Source organism: Phyllobates terribilis, unplaced genomic scaffold (genome assembly GCF_046119375.1).
Source record: "Phyllobates terribilis strain yellow unplaced genomic scaffold, ASM4611937v1 Scaffold_5__5_contigs__length_657084704, whole genome shotgun sequence".
NCBI classification, from domain to species: domain Eukaryota; kingdom Metazoa; phylum Chordata; class Amphibia; order Anura; family Dendrobatidae; genus Phyllobates; species Phyllobates terribilis.
The window spans coordinates 383475828-383498353 of record NW_027362765.1 but is presented as its reverse complement, the minus strand read 5'-3'; the positions used below and the strand labels follow the sequence as shown (position 1 = coordinate 383498353).

At 49.8% G+C, this 22526-nt stretch overlaps 1 protein-coding gene across 2 annotated transcripts in view; it reads right to left on the bottom strand.

The window, feature by feature from the left end:
• Positions 1-448: 448 nt before the first annotated feature.
• The window catches only part of LOC141273289 (C-type lectin domain family 2 member A-like), a 121154-nt gene continuing 99076 nt past the window's right edge, over positions 449-22526 (bottom strand). Inside the window, exons 5-8 of one of the 2 annotated variants that reach the window (XM_073684918.1) lie at positions 4379-4441; positions 3669-3829; positions 3424-3533; positions 449-682 (exon numbers count right to left, since the gene is read on the bottom strand). In XM_073684918.1, the coding sequence (XP_073541019.1) occupies positions 562-682; positions 3424-3533; positions 3669-3829; positions 4379-4441 (455 nt within the window). In that variant the 3' untranslated portion in view covers positions 449-561. The remainder of the gene's footprint in view (positions 683-3423; positions 3534-3668; positions 3830-4378; positions 4442-22526) is intronic. The other variant, XM_073684917.1, reaches the window with a different exon arrangement.

Sequence of the window (22526 nt, the reverse complement as noted above, 5' to 3'; positions counted from 1 at the left end):
CATTGCAATACACATGAACTGCAATGCATTACACCTGTCAGTGTAAGACTGACAAAAGACCTTTGAGACCATGATCCTGGTCATTATTTGACCTCCTTCTGTCATGGCAGCCATCAGGCCCTTGATCACTTTGCAGGGGTGCCAATCGGGTAGGAGAGAGAGCCCCCTCCCTCTCCTAGCCTTCTAAATGCTTCAATCGCTATTGATCGCAGCATTTAGAGGGTTAACTTAAGCTGAGCTCCCGGCCGCAATCGTGCGGGCTCAGCTTTTGTGCCCGCATATTCGCCATGACTGACATACCGGTAAATCAGATGTCGGGAAGGTGTTTATCCGTTTCAGCGAGATAACTTTCTGTGACACAATATCAAGATGAAGCTTTATTTGACAAGTTAAACTTTGTTACATCTGTATTTATGGATCATGTAGTACAACAGCACATTGCTTGGATGTGGTTGAGATCTTGTAAGTATGAAGAGTGAAATATTGATAAGAAAGTTGATGTCCTCGATGACGATGTTTCTTTCCACTGCTCAACTCCAAGTGTTTTAAATCCGATAACCGCTACATCTTGCTACATATCCATTTTTGCCTAATAATTCCATCCTGACTCCTTACATTAGCACGATCCAAAAAAACATATTCAACATTTCCAGAATTCTCTGACCTTCTTGTGATTCTGAATCTGGAAAACAAGACATTTTTTTGTACAGAGAATCATCACATCAGCTTTTATCATCTCACCAGATAGAAACTGATTATCTACTATATAATTGTCTTATCCCGTCTGTCTGTCTGTCTGTCTTTCTGTCTATCCTGGAAATCTCGCGTCGCTCATTGGTCCGGCAGCAGCCAATCAGCGCCGCGGGATTTCTGAAAAAAGATGGCGGCCGTTAGCGGCTCATCTGGCGGACGGAGGTCAGCGGCGCTAGCAGCACAACTACTCCGACCGGCACCGCTGACCTCCATGCGGCTAACGTCGGAAGATCAGCGGCTTGGCCCGCTGATCTCCTGACAGCAAGTGTGAACGGAGGACCGGGGAGCGGCGCCGCCGGTCGGGATGCTTCTGCTGCGAGCAGCCGCTCATCTCCCGGCTTCTCGCAGCAGAAGGAGCCGCACAGGCAGAGCCGCTCCCCGTTCTTCGCTAATACGGAGCCGCACAAGCAGCGCCACTCCCGGGCCCACACTAATATGACGCTGATTGGTCGCGGTGGCCGACCGCGACCAATCAGCGAGATGGGCGGCAAATTTAAACGCCGTTCTGCTGATTGGTAGCGGCCGGCCACCGCGACCAATCAGCGAGATGGGCGGCAAATTTAAACGCCGCTGTGCTGATTGGTCACGGTGGCCGGCCGCGACCAATCAGCGAGATGGGTGGCAAATTTAAACGCCGCTCTGGTGATTGGTCGCGGCCGGCCACCGCGACCAATTAGCGAGATGAGCGGCAAATTTAAACGCCGCTCTGCTGATTGGTCGCGGCCAGCCACCGCGACCAATCAGCGAGATGGGTGGCACATTTAAACGCCACTCTGCTGATTGGTCGCGGTGGCCGGCTGCGACCAATCAGCGAGATGGGCGGCAAATCTAAACGCCGCTCTGCTGATTGGTCGCGGTGGCCGGCCGCGATTAAGCAGCGATATAGGCTGCAAATTTAAACGCCGCTCTGCTGATTGGTCGCGGTGGCCAACCGCGACCAATCAGCGAGATCGGCGCTAAATTTAAACACCGCTCTGCTGATTGGTCGCGGCCGCCGGCCGACCGCGTCCAATCAGCGAGATTGGCGCCAAACTTAAACAACGCTCTGCTGATTGGTCGCGGCCTCCGGTGACCGCTACCAATCAGCGATTTTGGCGCCAAATTTAAACACCGCTCTGCTCATTGGTCCCGGCCGCCGGCCGGCCGAGACCATTCAGCGAGATTGCCGGCAAATTTAAACAACGCTCTGCTGATTGGTCGATTTTATCGCCAAATTTAAACAAGCTCTCCGGTCCTCACTAACACAGTTCACTGATTGGTCGCGGCCGCCACCCGTGACCAATCACCGATATTGCCGCCAAATTTAAACACCGTTTTGCTGATTAGTCGCGGTTGCCGGCCGCGACCAATCAGCGATTTTGGCGCCAAATTTAAACAACGTTTTGCTGATTGCGCCCGGTCGGCTGCATACATATTCTAGAATACCCGATGCGTTAGAATCGGGCCACCATCTAGTTTTATAATAACTGCAGATAACTCTGTAAATGCCCAGCTGATAACAATGTAAAACAGTTTAAATCCTTAATAAAGACTCTTGCACTTGGCCTTGGATTCTCTTGAGTGGTATTAAACCCCTGTTGTTACTGTGTTTTGGGCTTTTTGATATAACTGTGTATCACAGGACATGGACATGTGTAGACCACTGCGTCATTTAAAGAGAACCTGTCAGCAGAATTTAGCCCTGAAAGCTAAAGGCATGGTTATAATGGCGCTGTGATGCTGATTAATCTGATACCTGATGTGAAGGGATCCGCTCAGTGGCTGCTGAATACTCACCTCATGAAGTTTGCAGGCGTGCATAGTGGTATGCAGAACTTCAATAGAATGGCGCCAAAGGCGGCGCATTCGCAGATCGAGATATCGGCTCAGTTTGGTTCAGTTTTGGCTCACAGGACACTGTGCATGCGCCGCCCACACAATGATGGCGGTGGCGCGGAATTTTAGAAAGTAGAGAGGTCACTGAATAATCAGTGAGCTGCAGAATAAACAGAGGAGGCTGGTGGGAGGTTGAGAACGAGAAGACTACCCTGCTCCTAATTCCTGCGCCAAAGCACACGACGTCATTTTCTGAAAACTTCATAAGGGGAGTATTTAGCAGCCACTGATCAGATCCCTTCACATCACGTATCAGATTTATCAGCATCATAGCGCTATTATAGCCATGCCTTTAGTTTATAGGGCTAAATCCTGCTGACAGGTTCGCTTTAAGGCATAAGGGTGTCTGTACATGTGATAAAGGATTGGCTCATCACTAGGATATATTATCATTTGATGAGACTTGGGGTTCCTACCTCTTGACCCCTAACTGATCCTGAGAAGCAGCCGCAGAGATTTTATAGTGCTCCATCCCCTGCAAGTTTTTTCCTGCACAGCACTTACCCTAACCACTGGAAGTGCACAGGACTGCAGCCGGCGTTATTCTTGTTATTTGGGAAATGTTGTATGTAATTCCTTGTACATACAATGGTTAGTAATACCGCTATACATTAAAAACTTAGAAGAGAACGCAGTGTTAAATTTGTGCCCCTGGTCTCTTATTTCTCACTATTAATGACTGATACGGCTTTACATTAAAATATGGAAATACCCCTCCAATGTTCTAAGAACTTCTGATAGATAATTAATACAGCAGCTATATAATCTGTAATTATCTCACATGCGATGACTTACAGCTTTTCATTATATGATTCTCCATTAGTCCAGGTCCAGGCCATATTATCATCTGTACGTCTCATACCGATCCAGTGATTGTCTAAACCCTTAAACCGGAACAGAAAATCCTGACAATAATAGAAATGGGTCATAGTTATTATATATAATCCTGTGTGGATATATTATTATTATTATTATACAGTTATTATATATGATCCTGTGTAGATATTCCATATTTCTTCTGTACATTATCAGTTTCTCACCTTTTCCTCTTTATTTTCTATAATCGCCAGTGATGATTTATGTGAGTTACAGAATTCCTCGCTGTTGTTCCAGGTGTCACGTTCCGTAGAGAAGTAATAACACTTTCCCCTGTACCAGATCCAATCATCCACACATGGAGCAAAATTCTGGTTCTTGATTTCTGTACAATGAACACATTATCAATCATCATCATTGTTGTAATTTACAATTCACCAATTTATATTTGGAATAAAAGGTTTTGAGCTTTATGTCGCCCATTATACAATAATAATTCCGGTTTCCGAACTGGAGATCTTTGGGGTCTCCGGAGATCAAATGATCTGCTGACATTTTCATTTTACTGCAGATCACTTTGTTTTCTGGCAGATTTTGGTCAACAGGAAATTACATGAAACTAAAATCAAATATATAAAATATTCCCTGTAAGATTACAGATAACACAATACTGATATTACACCCCGCAGATCTCGTCTCCCCAGGACTTGTATCTGTAGATGAGGATACAATGATCAGACGAGCTGTTACCAGTGTATTATCTGGTGGATATCGGGGTGCGGGATATTTCCACCTCTGATATCTCACAGATCTGGATTATTCCCTGTGTTACTGATCACAGTGTAACCTCTGAGGACCCCGGAAGCTGCAGTATAGCCCAGAGACCCGGCCGCTGTAAGGAGAGAACAAGGGAGACACCGACATATCTACTCACCTGGTAGACTGATAATGGTATCAAGTTTCTTTTCCTCATTATTCAGGTCACATGATCTAGAAGCTAAACAGAAATGTATTGGATCTTTAGTAGGTATGAGCGAGTAGTGAAATAATCGGACTCACTATACTAGTAACGAGTAGGTCCCAATACTCCAATGTAAGTCAATGGCAAAAGCGATTAAGCAGAGTAATTGTCTGCTGGAGCCTATAAAGCGGTCGGGGGGCTTAGGAAAAGGCTGAAATGGGTGCATGATTGTTTAAAACCCGGCGGTAAAAAGCCGCCGGCATTTAAAACAATCACTCAGCCCCATACTCACTTCCCCGCAGCCTCCCATCCCAATCCTCCACCGCTAAATTAGGACCAGGCGGGGAGCGCAGCACCAGGGAGTGAGGAGCGAAGGACCCGGGCCGGGAAGCCGGCAGTGAAAAGACTTCACCGCCGGTTTTCCAATTCGGTGCTGCGCTCCCTGCTCCCTGATGTACGCTCTCCGCTCCCTGGTGCTTCGCTCCCCGCCCGGTCCTAACTTAGGATCAGGATGGTAAGGCGGTGGGGGAGCGTGGAGCGTACATCAGGGAGCGGGGAGCGCAGCACCGAACGGGAAAGCCGGCGGTGAAGTCTTTTCACTGCCGGCTTTCCCGCCGGTTATTTCAAATGAACAGCTGAGGTATCTCTACCAGAGATGTAGCTGAGCTAAAGAAGAAGATTCCAATGGACTATGTCGGACGGAAGATAATTTTTTTAATAAAGATGGAGTCTCTAAGTGTTTTTTTGTTTTAGTTCTAATAAAATATTTTTTTCTATGTGTTGTGTTTTTTTTAAATACTTTACTAGAAATTCATGGTGGTCATGTCTAATATTGGCGTGACCCCATGAATTTCGGGCTTAGGGCCAGTGAATAATACAAAGCTGGCCCTAACCCCTTTATTACCCAGTGAGCCACCGCACCAGGGCCCTGGATGAGTTGGATACAGCGCCATAAAATGGCGCTTCTATGAACGCGCCATTTTCTGGGGTGACTGCGGACTGCAATTCACAGCGGGGGGGGCAGAAAGCTTGGGCCTCCCTGCACTGCGGATTCCAGCCCCCGGCTGCCTAGTTGTACCTGGCTGGACGCAAAAATAGGGCGAAGGCTCACGTCAAATTTTTTAAAATTATTTCATGAAATTCAAAATAAAAAAAAAGGGCTTCCCGATATTTTTGTTTTCAGCCGTATACATTTAAGCAGCTGGGGGTCGGGGGCAACCCGTACCTGCCTGCTGTACCTGGCTGGCATACAAAAATATGGCGAAGGCCACGTCAAATTTTTGTGACAATTTTAAAAAAATAGGGCTCACTTGTATCTTCATCACATCGGATAGAGAAGTCAATAAATAACATCAGGGAAACTTTTTTTAACAGCAAAATATCTTTCTTCACCGTCTCAGTGGACAGTGCAGAAAAATACGCATACATAAAAAAAAAGGCAGCATGTGTGCGCAGCCGTAATGTGTAAATGTTTCAAAAATGTATGGTGTAAATGTACAGTTAGGTCCATATATATTTGGACAACATTTTTCTAATTTTGGTTCTAGACGTTACCACAATGAATTTTAAACAAAACAATTCAGATGCAGTTGAAGTTCAGACTTTCACCTTTCATTTGAGGGTATCCACATTAAAATTGGATGAAGGGTTTAGGATTTTCAGCTCCTTAACATGTGCCACCCTGTTTTTAAAGGGACCAAAAGTAATTGGACAAATTAAATAATTATAAATAAAATGTTAATTTCTAGTACCTAGTTGAAAACCCTTTGTTGGCAATGACTGCCTGAAGTCTTGAACTCATGGACATCACCAGACGCTGTGTTTCCTCCTTTTTGATGCTCTGCCAGGCCTTCACTGCGGTGGTTTTCAGGTGCTGTTTGTTTGTGGGCCTTTCTGTCTGAAGTTTAGTCTTTAACAAGTAAAATGCATGCTCAATTGGGTTGAGATCAGGTGACTGACTTGGCCATTCAAGAATATTCCACTTCTTTGCTTTAATATACTCCTGGGTTGCTTTGGCTTTATGTTTTGGGTCATTGTCCATCTGTAGTATGAAACAACGACCAATCAGTTTGGCTGCATTTGGCTGGATCTGAGCACACAGTATAGCTCTGAATACATCAGAATTCATTCGGCTGCTTCTGTCCTGTGTCACATCATCAATAAACACTAGTGACCCAGTGCCACTGGCAGCCATGCATGCCCAAGCCATCACACTGCCTCCGCCGTGTTTTACAGATGATGTGGTATGCTTTGGATCATGAGCTGTACCACGCCTTCGCCATACTTTTCTCTTTCCATCATTCTGGTAGAGGTTGATCTTGGTTTCATCTGTCCAAAGAATGTTATTCCAGAACTGTGCTGGCTTTCTTAGATGTTTTTAGCAAAGTCCAGTCTAGCCTTTTTATTCTTGATGCTTATGAGTGGCTTGCACCGTGCAGTGAACCCTCTGTATTTACTTTCATGCAGTCTTCTCTTTATGGTAGATTTGGATATTGATACGCCTACCTCCTGGAGAGTGTTGTTCACTTGGTTGGCTGTTGTGAAGGGGTTTCTCTTCACCATGGAGATTATTCTGCGATCATCCACCACTGTTGTCTTCCGTGGGCGCCCAGGTCTTTTTGCATTGATGAGTTCACCAGTGCTTTCTTTCTTTCTCAGGATATACCAAACTGTAGATTTTGCCACTCCTAATATTGTAGCAAATTCTCAGTTGGGTTTTTTCTGTTTTTGCAGCTTGAGGATGGCTTGTTTCACCTGCATGGTTAGCTCCTTTGACCGCATGTTTACTTCACAGCAAAACCTTCCAAATGCAAGCCCCTCACCTCAAATCAACTCCAGGCCTTTTATCTGCTTAATTGAGAATGACATAACGAAGGGATTGCCCACACCTGTCCAAGAAATAGCCTTGGAGTCAATTGTCCAATTACTTTTGGTCTCTTTAAAAACAGGGTGGCACATGTTAAGGAGCAGAAACTCCTAAACCCTTCATCCAATTTTAATGTGGATACCCTCAAATGAAAGCTGAAAGTCTGAACCTCAACTGCATCTGAATTGTTTTCTTTAAAATTCATTGTGGTAATGTCTAGAACCATAATTAGAAAAATGTTGTTTCTGTCCAAATATATATGGACCTAACTGTATATAACATGGGGGCACCTGGTCAGGGGTTGCACGAGTGTACAAACACTGTTTGAAGTACTGTTATTTATTGCAGGCAGACTGTGACTCGTATGCCATGTACGCACTGAGCTATCATAAGTGACATAGGAGCGGGTGATGATCGAGGCGATCTTCTGATAGCTCAGTGTGTAAGTGGCGTAAGGATAGCTACCTGCCCTAGGGGCTGTGTGATGGTTAACGCAGGAAGAAGCCACCCATCATCATCAGTAGTAGGGCTTCACAATTATAAAAGTTGGACTACTGTCCTTGTTGTTCCACTGCCACTGCACAATGTGCAGGCATAGGCATGTTGCTTCAAGAAATTAGCCCAAGGGGCTGTCTGATGGTTGATGAAGGAAGCAGGCCTCATGGGCCAGACAATCATGAAGCTAGGTCTTCTAGCACAGTACTTCCACTGCCCAATGTGGAGGCATAGGCATGGTGCCTCAAAACATTAGGCCAAGGGGCTGTCTGATGGTTGATGAAGGAAGCAGGCCTCATGGGCCAGACAATCATGAAGCTAGGACTTCTAGCACAGTACTTCCACTGCCCAATGTGCAGGCATAGGCATGGTGCCTCAAAAAATTAGCCCAATGGGCTATATCATGGTTGATGAAGTAAGGAGGTCCCATCACAAGTGTCTCCGATGGGAAATATAAATTAATGGAACAGTGTTTCTAGGGTTTTGACCATGAGGAACATGTGGAAGGAGCAGGAGTAGGGTACTCATGTAAGATTAAGGAAATTGTTTTTGCATGGAAAGGGATGGACGTGAACACCTGTAGCATAAAAGAACATTTTGCGTGACTTTAGCTTGGGATCATGTCTTCTGGAGGGCTTAAGAACTGTGGTGAAATCCAGTCCTTGTTGAATTTTATCAGAGTCAGAATGTCTGCTTTCTCTGTAGTCAGCCGTGTCCGTGTATCGGTGATGATTGCCCCAGCGGCACTGAAAACACGCTCTGACATCATACTAGCAGCAGGGCAGGCCAGGCCAGCACCTCCAAGGCATATAAGGAGAGCTCTGCCCAACTATGAAGCTTGAATACCGAGTAATTAAACAGAACAGAAGCGTCAGTAAGGAAGCAGGTATGGTCACTTACATAATCGTTGACCATGTTGTTCAATTTCTCTCTCCTTGACATGGTTACCGGACCACCAAGCCCTTGCTGATGAGAAGGTTTATTGAAGATGGCCCAGTTTGTGGACATCTTCCCCCCACCTCTTTTGGACATGCTGGGCGTGTCTCTCCCCATGAATGACTGCTGTTGCAAAGAGCTGGTACCTCTGCTAACAGCGGTGTCTGAGGGTGATCTTGTCATCAAATTGTCGACAACAGCCCTCTTGAAGTATTCAATTGTAAAGCCCCTTGGTGACTGCAACAGTAGCAAAGGAAATTTGTCCTTGTACCGTGGGTCCAGAAAGGTGGCCAACCAGTATAGGTTGCTGTTCAAAATGTTGATGACGCGAGGGTCTTGGGACAGACAGTTAGACATGAATTGTGTCATGTGTGCCAAGCTGCAAAGACTCAAATGTTCTGTGTCCCCAGAAGGAGGAACAATACCCATCGTGGCCTCACACTGATTCTCCTCCTCCTCCTCTCCAGCCCACCCATGCTGGACAGACATAAAGCTGGGGTTGGGAGTACCCTCAGTAGCATGAGGGTTCCCCTCGGTACCACAGAAAAAGAAGTCATCTCCCTCCTCGTCATCCTCATCATCTTCATCCCACAATGTTGGCTGATGACACTGGCTGGGCTGGCTAGGATCAGCGAGTGTGAAATCTTGCTCCATCCCCAGCTGCTGAGCACTCAAAGATTCTATATTTTAGATTCTGCAGCGATTCTTTCAGCAGACATAGCATAGGGATCGTTACACTGATAATAGACTGATCACCGCTCACAAGCTTGGAGCAGTACTGAAAGTTATCAAGCACCTCACAAATGTCAGCAATCCACACCCACTCGACAGTTGTTATGTGTCTTTGCTGAGTCTCAGTCTGATGGGCATGTTTAAGCTGGTATTCTGCAAGTGGCCTCTGCAGCTCACTAATCCTTGCTAACATATGATATGTTGAGTTCCAGCGTGTGGGCAGGTCACAAATGAGTCTGTGGTTGGGCAAATTAAATTGCATTTGAAGCGCTGCAAGACTGGCAACAGCTGTTGATGAATGTCTGAAATGGGCGCTAATCCGGCGCACCTTGTCAAGTAGGTACATCAAGTCAGGGTAGGTTTTGAGAAATTTCTGCACCACTAGGTTCAGCACGTGAGCCTTGCATTGCATGTGTACCAGCTTCCTGAGCTTTAAAGCCACCATGAGGTTAAGCCCATTATCGCTGACGACCAAAGTGGGTTGGAGTTGCAGTGGGGAGAGCCAATGATGTTGCTTTATACCTTTCCAGAGCTCTGCTGCAGTGTACGGTGTTTGACCTAAACAGATCAGCTTGAGCAGAGCGTGTTGTCGCCTTGCTGATGCGCTGCTGCAAAGCTCCCAACTTGGGCGTGATGTTGAGGGTAATTCAGCATTGGATGAGGTATCGGAGGAGGAAGAGTGTGGACTGGACGTATATGATGAGGCGGACACCCTGAATGATGTTGGGCCCGCTATTCGTGGCGTGGGTAGTATATGTGATGGTCCACTTTGAGAAGTTGTCCCACTCTCCACCAGGTTGAGCCAGTGTGCCGTGACAGAGATGTATCATCCCTGTCCACAGCTACTTGTCCAGGTGTCCGTTGTTAAGTGGACCTTCCTGGTTACGGCATTGGTGAGAGCACGCTTTAGATGGCTTAAGACGTGCTGGTGTAATGCGTGAAAAATAGTGCCGGCTGGGAACAGAGTATCGTGGGGCAGCCACAGCCAACAGATCGCCGAAAGACTGTGTCCCCACAAGCCTAAATGGCAACATCTCCACGGCCAGCAACTTGGCAATGTGCGCGTTAAGTATTTGTGCTTGTGGGTGTGAAGCTTGGTATTTCCACTTCCTTTCATAGATCTGGGGAACGGACAACTGGACGGTTGGCTGTGACAAACAAGTGGATGGACTTGTGTCCTGTCTCTCTACAACCACAGCTTGTGAGCAGTATGAGCAGCACCTGCTTCCTGGCCAGCAGATTGGGAAGGACGGATCACAGGTAACATGGCAGTGTTTTGACCCGAAGACACAGATTTTCTACCCTGTTGTTCCGCCTACCGAGTAGGGTGCTTAGCTGCCATGTGTTTCCGCATACTTGTGGTGCTCTGGTTGCCTTTGCCCTGGCCTCTGCTTAGCTTTGTATGGCAGATGCTACAGATTACAACATTTGGTTCAGAAGGAGTATCCGAAAAAAAAATTCCAGACAGCGGCTGAATGCACTCTTGCTTTGATTTGGGGCACAGAGGGATTGCTCTTGGCAAGAGTTGACACACTTAGCACTCTGCTCAAACCAGTAGCCCTTGGTGCCTTTGTAGGTGTTACGTATCCACTTTTTTCCTCTGTGCTGCTGTGCTGGCTATGCATGCCAACATTCCAGGTTGGATCAGTGGTCTCATCATCAACCACCTCGTTGTCTATTTCATCCTGATTCCGGGTTGATATAGTCGGCTGGCCAGATGACAACTGTGTCTCATCATCATCAGCCTCCTCCTCCTCAGGCGGTATATGACGTGGCTGAAAGTGGCTTTTTTAGGGCCGTGGTTTTTCCAATATTTGGTCATGAACCGAGAATACATCCTCACTTTGCTCGTCAATGTTGCCGGCTGAGAGGCCAGAGTCAACCAAAGGATCATATGTACCAAACAAATCCTCAGAGTGGCCAAGCTTGGGGTCAAATGTTTCCTGTGACTGCTGACGGGGTGAGGAACTAGGAGGAGGTTGAGGATTGGATGACCCAGCGTTCTTTCTATCGACAGGAGACTGTGTGTGTGACACCCCAGGGGTCTGGTTGTCACAGTGATAGAGATATTACGTCTGAGAGCAGGTGGGAGGTCCTTTGGTCAGGGATCCTGTGCATGCCACACCTCCTGCCCAGCCTTGGGAGGGGAAGAACTTCCCCTGTATAAACTCGGGGCTGAGGCAGGGTGAGTGAGTCCAGGAAGAGTAGAGACAAGAGCAGCATAGGAAGCAACAGAGTCACAAGGAGTCAGGGGCTGGCAGCTAAAGAGCTCGCCCTGACTAAGAAGATTCTTTACCGGACCCGGAGTCCGAGGCTGTGGGGACTAACTTCTACCCAGCAGCAGAATCCGTCAGGCAGGGGATTTCAGGTCCCCTGGCCCAGAAGCCCGAAGGCCCGGTCACACGCGTGGGACCAGCACCGCCATCGTGGAGCGGAAGCCATTAGAAGGCCCCGAGTCACCGGCCATACGGGTGAGCACCACACGGTACACTCAGGGACGTGGGCTACTTACATCAGCTTCTAGCAAGGTAGCCAGAAGAGTACAGTCAGCTTGGGAGGCCTACAACTACGCCTGGCCAGGGGAGATCCCATCTGCTCAAGGACTGACCAGGCCCCGTTCGCTAGCAAGTACTCCGGGAGGGTCTATCGTTGTTACCAGTAAAGACCCTGAACGCTACCATACCGTCTCTGAGTGGTTCCTGCTACCCCCATCATCCACGTCGGCTGCCCTGAGGCCATACCCCTCCCGTTGGGGGTTATACTATCACGCTGCACCATCCTTCCACCGGCCTCAGCGGTCTGCCCTGCAGCAGCAGCCCCCTGGCTGCATTCAACGGGTGGCGTAGTCATCAACCATTTTCTACCGCTAACAGACTGCCGTCCAGTTTGACTCCCTGGGCACGGACCGGGTCACCGCCACGAGACTACAACCCTAAACAGATCCGGCTCCGGGTAAGCTCCCGCGTGCGCAACGCAGCGCGACACAGGCCCAGGGGCGCGTCAACTTTGGCGTAGTCGGCAGGATCACGTGCCCGCAACCACCGGGTACTGCGTGCCTGAAAAGCAAAGACTGTTCAAACTTACCAGTGGTGAAGATTCCCGCCATCGGTGAAGATTCCCGCCATCCGGCGCCATCTTCAGCCTTCTTCCCGCCATCGGTGAAGTTTCCCGCCATCCGGCGCCATCTTCAGCCTTCTTCCCACCATCCGTGGAGTTTTCCCGCCATTGGACGCCATCTTGAGGACGCCGCGCGGGAAGAAGAGGGGCGTGGACTCCGAAAGCGCGCGAGAACTGAAGCCCCGCCTCACGTCCGGACGTTGCGTAAGGTCCTGGAAGGAGCCCAGCAGTCGCCGACGTCACAGGAGCGCGACGGAAGGTCCTCAACCCTGACGATCCACTGCGGAGCCGCGGCCTACGGAACAGGATCATCGCAAGGTAGGCCACGGTCCACTAGGGGGGAGGAAGATGTCGGATACGGAGGAGAGCTCCACTGCCTCAACCCCCGCCAGCGCTACCGCTGTTGCAGTTATGCCCTTCACCATGCCCTATATCCCGGGAGCAGCTTGGCTACCCCAGTACTCAGGGGAGTCACATACCCTGCATGACTTTAGAGAAAAGCTGGATAGCCTCTTCCAGGTGTACCCCCTCACAGAAGAGCAAAAAGTGAGCATCCTGGTGGCCCAACTAACTGGGGCAGCCAAAAGGGAAGTAAAATCCTGGCCACCTGGGAGGAAGACTGTCGCAGGGATACTAACCCGGCTGAAGGACACCTTTGATACCCGCACCTCAGCCGAGATTAAACTTAGATTCTACGGGTGCAAGCAGCGAGCGCATGAGAGTATAAGGGACTATGCACTCAACCTACAAGAGGCCCTGAGGGCCATTAAGCAGACCGACCCTAATGGAGTGGGAAACGAGGACAGGCTGTTGACCGAACAATTTATAGAGGGTTTATATTGCAATGCCCACCGCACCCAGTTGCGGGCAATGGCCTTACAGGACCCTCATCTAGAATTTGCACAGTTCAAGGACAGAGCCATCCGGGTGCTCCGAGAACCGGCACCAGGTGGCGTTGTGACCCACAGACGCCCCACTACCACTTACTACCAGGAGGCGGCGCCCTTGTCAGCAGGGCCTGTGGGAGCTGATGCGCAGGCTTTGGACAATGACCCGGCTCCAGACCTACACCATCAGGTCCAAGAGCTAGCTAAAAGCGTTGCTGCGCTAACCCGAACTGTGCAGTCTTTACAGGTTTCCACTCCAGGGAAGATCCAGCTGGCATCCGGACCGGAGGACATCCCGTGGCGTCGACCAAGGAGGACCCCACCGGCCAGAGGAAGACCCAGTGACCGATACAGCGAGGACGGACGACCCATCTGCCGCCGCTGCAATCAACCCGGACATATGGAAAGGTACTGTTCTTTAAACGGGCACAACCTGGGGTAGAGGGCCAACCCCCAGGAAAAAGATCACCAGGCCCATCGAACTGGCGCGACAGATATGTGGGAGGACGTCCAGTCTTGCCTGTGGTACTGGATGGCATTCCCATGAGTGCCCTACTGGACACCGGGTCACAGGTCACCACCATCCCGTACGTGCTCTTCAAGCAGTACTGGAATGACTCGGATATTACCCGCTACCCTGACGACGACTTGAGTATCATCGCCAGCAATGGTCAGCCCGTGCCACAGATCGGATTTAAAGAGGTGACCATCAAAATTGGTAGAGTCGAACTGGCCGCACAGGGACTGATCATTGTAGATATTGACAAACATGAGAGTCACCCAAAAATAACTCTAGGAACTAATGTAATTGAAAATTGTCTTGCAGAGGTGATTTTCCTTTTACAGCAGGTTGCCAAGAATGCCAGCTCCGGCGAGCAGCGGGTGCTCCAGAAAGAGATCCGGGCACTGATGCAACGGCAACAAGTGGAACTCTCCGGCGGTGAGATTGGTAGCGTAAGAATGTGTGACCCTTTTCCTATTGCCATGCCCCCAAAAAGTGAAATGATGATTTGGTGCCGGGCAGCTATTGGTCTGAGAGGTAGAGATTACCAGGCAATGGTAGAACCAGTTTACTCAGACAGTAGGCCCACCATTTTGACAGCACGGGGGGTGGTCAATGTACGCCATGGGAGGGTGCCCGTTCGCATAATAAATATCGGGGAGAGGGAAGTGTACCTGCCCCGGTATGCCACGCTAGCCAAATTATATACCACTAATCAAAATTCTATACAATCTGTGGAACCCTTGCCTCCATCTCACCCGGAGGAAGGTAACGGCTCTAAGAAAGACATGGAGGACTGGTGTCAGCAACTACATCTGGGTACTGACTCCACTCCCTCACACCAGAAACAAGGAGTCTATCGGGTGGTTCAAGAGTATGAGAGAGTGTTTAGTAAACACCCGTTAGACTTCGGGCGAGTCAAGGGGGTAGAACACCGCATCCCCACGGGAGATCATCCTCCCATAAAAGAGAGGTATCGACCCGTACCCCCTGCACATTACCAACACGCCAAGGGGATGCTTAGAGACATGAAGGAGGCTGGGGTAATCCGGGATAGCTGTAGCCCCTGGGCAGCCCCACTAGTTTTAGTCAAAAAGAAAGACAACACCATGAGGATGTGTGTAGATTACCGGAAAATCAACCGTATCACACACAAGGATGCGTACCCCTTACCAAGGATAGAGGAGTCATTGGCTGCTTTAAGATCTGCTAACTTCTTCTCTACCTTGGATCTCACTAGCGGGTACTGGCAGGTTCCTGTAGCAGAGGCGGACCGGGAGAAGACCGCATTCACCACCCCGATGGGACTTAGCGAGTTCACCTGCATGCCGTTCGGACTCTGCAACGCCCCAGGAACCTTCCAACGATTAATGGAGTGCTGTCTGGGCCACAGAAACTTCGAGACGGTCCTGTTGTACCTGGACGATGTCATCGTATACTCCAAAACTTATGAGGACCACCTGAAACACCTGGCGGAGGTGTTCGAAGCTCTGGCGAGTTACGGCCTAAAGGTGAAACCCTCCAAGTGTCACCTCCTGAAACCAAAGGTGCAATACCTGGGACACGTGGTGAGCGCTGACGGAGTGGCTCCCGACCCCGATAAGATCACCGCAATTAAGGGATGGCCAAGCCCCTCCAGCGTAAAAGAAGTGCGGCAGTTCCTAGGGTTGGTAGGCTACTACCGAAGGTTTATTCCCGGTTTCACCAAAAAGGCAGCACCTATGCAGGACCTCCTGATAGGCCAGTCCCGGAAGGCCAAGAACCAGAAGCCGCCCTTCAAATGGGAAAAGCTAGAAGAAGAGTCCTTCCGCCAGCTGAAGATGGCCCTCACGGGGGATGAAATCTTGGCGTACCCGGACTATAGCCAGCCCTTCATCCTCTACACCGACGCCAGTAACATCGGGCTAGGAGCCGTACTGTCCCAGATTCAGCAGGGGAGAGAACGAGTAATCTCCTATGCCAGCCGAAAACTGCGACCCACCGAAAGGAACCCCGAAAATTACAGCTCATTTAAGCTAGAGTTCCTGGCCGTGGTATGGGCAGTCACCGAGCGCTTTAGGCATTACCTCGCTTCTTCCCGGTTCACCGTATACACGGATAACAACCCGTTGACACACCTGGACACGGCAAGACTCGGTGCCCTGGAGCAGAGGTGGATGGCCCGTCTGTCCAACTACGAGTTCACAATTAAATACCGGGCAGGGCGCTCCAATACCAACGCGGACGCCCTGTCCAGGATGCCCAACCTGCCGGACGGAGGAGAAGATCCGGAGGGACTGGAAGAAGTTGAACTCCCTGCGTTCCACCGTCATGGGACTATCCAGTATTCCCACCGGGTAAGGAGTAAGCAGGCTGCTACGTTGAACCCCTTACCTCACTACAACTGGGCGGAAACGCAAGACAGCGACCCTGCCGTCCGACTGGTGAAGGAGATGCTGACTCGCCCGGAGGCTAGCCTGGAATCAGACGCTCCAGAGGAAGCCAAACAACTATGGGCAGAGAAGAGTCGACTGTTCCTTTACAAGGGGAAGTTGTGCCGAAGAATGGTTAACTCCAGGACGCATGAACTACTCTGGCAAGTAGTGGTGCCACGAAGAGACGCAGCCATGGTGATGGAGGCATACCACGACGGAGCTGGACACTTCGGGTGGAAAAAGCTGGAGTTCCTGCTGCGCGAGCGGTTCCACTGGGTAGGCATGAGGGGAACCATCGAGAAGTGGTGCAGAGACTGTGGCCCGTGCAATCTGAGAAGGAAGGACCGGGCCAGCCAGAAGACTCCCCTGCAGTCCATCGTCACCCGGCAACCGTTGGAACTGGTAGCCTTGGATCATGTAAAACTGACCCCCAGCAGAAGTGGCTACGTCTACGCGTTAACCATCGTGGATCATTACTCCCGGTTTCTGGTTGTCGTCCCCGTCAAGGACTTAACGGCTCGAACAGCAGCTAGAGCCTTCCAGCAGCACTTTTGCCGTCCACACGGGTACCCGGACCAAGTGCTGACGGACCAGGGACCTGCCTTTGAAGCGGAGGTCTTCCAGGAATTCTGCAATCTGTATGGCTGCCGGAAGATAAGGACGACACCCTACCATCCGCAAACTAATGGACTTTGTGAGAAAATGAACCAGGTGGTAATGGATCTTCTAAAAACGTTGCCCCTGGAAGAACGCAGTCTGTGGCCTGAGAAGTTGCCCGATCTGGTGGACCTATACAACCACATCCCGGTAGGTTCCACCAACTGTACCCCGGCTTACCTAATGAGGGCAAGACCTGGTAAGTTACCTGTTGACCTGGAAATGGGAGTCCTGACGCCCGAGGACACTTCACCAGAAACAGACTGGGACACAGAGAGGCAGCAGCAGTACCGGAAAGTACAGGAGAGCGTGGAGCGAAGTCTCTGTCAGGCTAGGGAAAGACAAGAGAAGACTTACAACCAGTATGCTCCCGCTGTTCCCCTGGTACCCGGAGAGCAGGTCTTGAAGAGGAAGAGACGGCTCCACAAGTTGGACGACCAGTGGGAGAAGGACCCGTACACCGTACTGCCCTCAAGCCACGAGAACCCGAAGGTCTGTACCATCAGTAAAGACGGAGGGGAAACCACAGCCATTGTATCCCGGGACCACCTGAAGAAGTGCCCCGAACAACTGAGGAACCCTGAGGAGGAACAGGAAGACCATCGACCCGTGGAAGAAAGGGAAGATATGGTTAGTACCGTGCTCGGGGACTTCCCTCGGTCTTGGACTCAAGTCAATGGTGCAGTTGTGGTACCCGTACTCACCTTCCTCCAACCATCATCCCAAGAACCTACGGAGCAACGGGTAGAGCTGGAAGAGCAGCCGGTCCAGGAGGCAGAAGACTCCACCCAAGCGGAACAGGAGAATCCACCCTCTGCTTATAGTGAGCCTGCCGTACCCCTAGTGAGACAAAGAGCCGGTAGACAGCTGCCCAGTTTACCCTTGACAGCTCCTACACCCTGTAGTTCAGGGCCAGACAGTCAGCTCCGTAGGTCCACTAGGGCCACTAGAGGCCAGTTACCCGCACGTTGGAGGATCTAAATGTTTAAGTTGTTTTACAATGTTTACCTGTTTATTGTTGCTTGTGTGTAATTTTGTGTTTCTAGTTGTTTTTAGGAGTCTTCGGTGGATTTACCGGGAATCCTTTGTATATAGTTGGAGCGTAACCCAGGATGGACTAGAGACTGTTAAGGACTTGGGGTAGGACAGACCCCTACCTGGTTACGTCTCCCTGTGTTGGTGAAATGGACACCTTTGCTTTTCTTCAAAGACTGCACCCGGTTGCGGACATCCGTGACCATCTTATTGTGTTTCCTTATTGTATTTTATTGTTCTTTGATATACCTTGTTATATTTTTCTAAAAAGTGTTTAGTCCCGGAGTACTAAATTTCACTAGGGGGGAGTGTGACACCCCAGGGGTCTGGTTGTCACAGTGATAGAGATATTACGTCTGAGAGCAGGTGGGAGGTCCTTTGGTCAGGGATCCTGTGCATGCCACACCTCCTGCCCAGCCTTGGGAGGGGAAGAACTTCCCCTGTATAAACTCGGGGCTGAGGCAGGGTGAGTGAGTCCAGGAAGAGTAGAGACAAGAGCAGCATAGGAAGCAACAGAGTCACAAGGAGTCAGGGGCTGGCAGCTAAAGAGCTCGCCCTGACTAAGAAGATTCTTTACCGGACCCGGAGTCCGAGGCTGTGGGGACTAACTTCTACCCAGCAGCAGAATCCGTCAGGCAGGGGATTTCAGGTCCCCTGGCCCAGAAGCCCGAAGGCCCGGTCACACGCGTGGGACCAGCACCGCCATCGTGGAGCGGAAGCCATTAGAAGGCCCCGAGTCACCGGCCATACGGGTGAGCACCACACGGTACACTCAGGGACGTGGGCTACTTACATCAGCTTCTAGCAAGGTAGCCAGAAGAGTACAGTCAGCTTGGGAGGCCTACAACTACGCCTGGCCAGGGGAGATCCCATCTGCTCAAGGACTGACCAGGCCCCGTTCGCTAGCAAGTACTCCGGGAGGGTCTATCGTTGTTACCAGTAAAGACCCTGAACGCTACCATACCGTCTCTGAGTGGTTCCTGCTACCCCCATCATCCACGTCGGCTGCCCTGAGGCCATACCCCTCCCGTTGGGGGTTATACTATCACGCTGCACCATCCTTCCACCGGCCTCAGCGGTCTGCCCTGCAGCAGCAGCCCCCTGGCTGCATTCAACGGGTGGCGTAGTCATCAACCATTTTCTACCGCTAACAGACTGCCGTCCAGTTTGACTCCCTGGGCACGGACCGGGTCACCGCCACGAGACTACAACCCTAAACAGATCCGGCTCCGGGTAAGCTCCCGCGTGCGCAACGCAGCGCGACACAGGCCCAGGGGCGCGTCAGTGTGTTCAAGGAAGATTGGGTGCTGCTAGAACAATTTGTTGAGGTGTTATCAGCCATCCAAGACATTATCTGGTCTTGCTCTTCCGACTTCAAGACACGTTTACCTTCCAGACAGGAACATGGATGCATCAATTTTCCTCTGTCTCCTAGACTCAGTGCCTTGTTGGGCCCGACTGACAAGCCCACGCCCACGTCCCTTCGCAACAGTCTTTTTCGGATTTTGTGGTGTTTGTAACATGTTTGCAGATGTTTAGATGCAGATATTGACAAACAAGTAGCAGTTACTGTTTTGTGGAAGGATAACACTACAGGCTACTAATACTTGGTGTTTAACAAACAGCAATGCAACTGCACACAAAAATTGGCCAGAGGTTACAGGCGGGATTACACAAAACCAGTCACCACCCTGGACAGAGGTGCTGGCTGCATGTCAGACCTGAGGTACTGTGCTTGCTATTTGTTAGAACAGCAACGCAATGGCCCACAAAAAATTGTCAGAGATTACGCAAAACCCAACTCATCCAGGGCCCTGGTGCCATGGCTAATTGGGTAATAAAGGGGTTAGGGCCAGCTTTGTATTATCAGCTTGCCCTAAACCCGAAATCCATGGGGTCACGCCAATATTAGACATGACCGCCATGAATTTCTAAGTGGAATATTAAAAAAAACACAATACAGAGAAATACATTTTTTATTAGAAATAATGCAAAAAAAAAAATTAGAGACTCCATCTTTATTAAAAAAAATGATCTTCCGTCCGACGTAGTCCAATGGAGTGTTCTTCTTTAGCTCAGCTACAACTCTGGTAGAGATTCTCTACCAGAGATGTAGCTAAGCTGTGCGGCCATGGGAAAGATGATGTAAGTTCATGCAGTCAAGCATGAACTCACATGAACCCTCTGAGGGCACCGCAGCTACTTCAAATGAACAGCTGATCAGCATCAGCTGATACCTCAGCTGTTCATCTGAAATAACCAGCGGGAAAGCCACAGTGAAAAGACTTCACCACCGGCTTTCCCGTTTGGTGCTGCACTCCCCACTCCCTGATGTACGCTCCCCGCTCCCCCGCCGCCTCCCATCCCGATCCTAAGTTAGGACCGGGCGGGGAGTGAAGCACCAGGGAGCGGGGAGCGTACATCAGGGAGCGGGGACCACAGCACCGAACGGGAAAACCGGCAGTGAAGGCTTCCCCTCCCGGGTCCTTTGCTCCCCACTCACTGGTGCTTCGCTTCCCGCCTGGTCCTAACTTAGGATCGGGATGGGAGGCGGCGGGGGGAGCGGAGGATCGGGATGGGAGGCTGTGGGGAAGTGAGTATGGGGATGAGTGAATGTTTAAAAGCCGGCAGCTTTTTACCGCCGGGTTTTAAACGATCATGCACCCATTTCAGCCTTTTCCTCAGCCCCCAGACCACTTTATAGGCTCCTGCAGACAATTACTCAGCTTACTCGCATTTCCCATTGACTTACATTGGACTCGTTACTCCTAGCGAGTAATCACAAGGAAACTCGGGGAGTAACGAGTAGCCCGAGTACCGTGCTATTTGGCGAGTACCGAATAGTAACGAGTATACTCGCTCATCCCTAATCTTTTGCAATGTAGGGAATATTCTTCTCCTCATTATATGGAGTCACATATATCTTACTAATCAATGAAGAAGTTTCAGCTGCATAACCCGATCATACATCATACAAACCTCAGCTGCTGCAGAACCTGATTTTACACACCTGAGTTGCTGCAGACCTTCTTTTTGTAAAGTATGAGGATGTTTTATAACAATAAACTAATTGTAAACTAGAAAGTCCCCCTTAGTCTTTGAAAAAATGTTTTGCAGTAGATGATGTTACATTATAATTAGTGATGGGCAAGCACATTGGAATACTCGGGTGCTCGACCCGAGTAACGAGCCCAATGTAAGTCTATGGGAAACTGGAGCATTTTTCCGGCGGCTACCCCCGGCAGTCTGCAGAGGGCCTAGAAATTGCCCAAATCGATGTGAGCAGTGCTCAAATTACATGGGAACAGCATGGGGAAGACCCATGGAAGCATTTCTGACTCCCAGGTCACTGCTGTCAACAACGTTGTCAGAGGTATTACGCCACTTTTATGGACTCACAATAAAACATGCAAAAACGAAACCAAAATGGATTTTCCTGGGAAATATGTTAAGGAACATTCTGGCCACGGTAATGACTTGTATATAAGGCAAAATAAATAACCAAAAACAAAAATGCCCCTCCACACCTTGGGCAATGTTCACATGTAGCGTTTTTGATGCATTTTTTTCCCCTTTGCATTGCTTTCAACCAAGACAAATGCATTCACTGGGAAATGTCATTTTAACATTTTACAACCTTATCTGGCCATGTGCTGTGTGACACATGCATACAGTGTTGAAAAGACATGGGAACAGCATAGGGAAGACCTCTGGAAGCATTTCTGACTCCCAAGTCACTGCCTAAAAGTGTGCCTATCATAAGTGTACCTTTGCGCATGCAAAGATGCCTCCCGCCATGCATCTGTTGTTGCAGACTTGCAACAATCACCATCCACGTCCTTGTCCCACCACAGCGTTCAGTTATCCCTACCCCAGTCCTTGGAATGCAAGCGCAAGTATTCAGCCAGCCAAACAGGCTGCAATACTATACTGCCACATTTTTGGACAGCTGCTTGCAATTGAAATGTGGCCTTTTAGGCCCGTGGAGGCGGAAGCTGTCCACAACTTCATGGCGGCGGCGGCCGGGTTTCCATACTCAGTCCCCAGCTGCCAATATTTCTCCCAGTGTCGTCTCCGCCTTCCACAAGCATGAGTCCCACAACACTACCCGTGCTCTCCCCAGTGGACTTAAGTGGGAAGGACCGCCTAACCACAAACACGTGGACAGGTGAATGTGGCCAGGGACGGTACATCTCACTAGAGCGAAGTCCACAGTAAAAATGCAGCCATAAAGTGTCCGGGAACCTTCCCACACACTTTTCTTAGCCAGTGCTACTTCTCGGCAGGGTTGGACGGGCCCACCAGAGAACCAGAAAAACCTCCAGTGGGCCCTAGCTTCTCCATCAGGAGAGTTCATAGTGCCGAGGTGAGGTCATGATGATGATAGAGGCCACCATCTGCTTAGTTTTCTATTACTTGGAAAGAAAGCGCAAGTATGAAGCCAGCCACCCACCGACAGGCTGCAATACTATACTGCAAC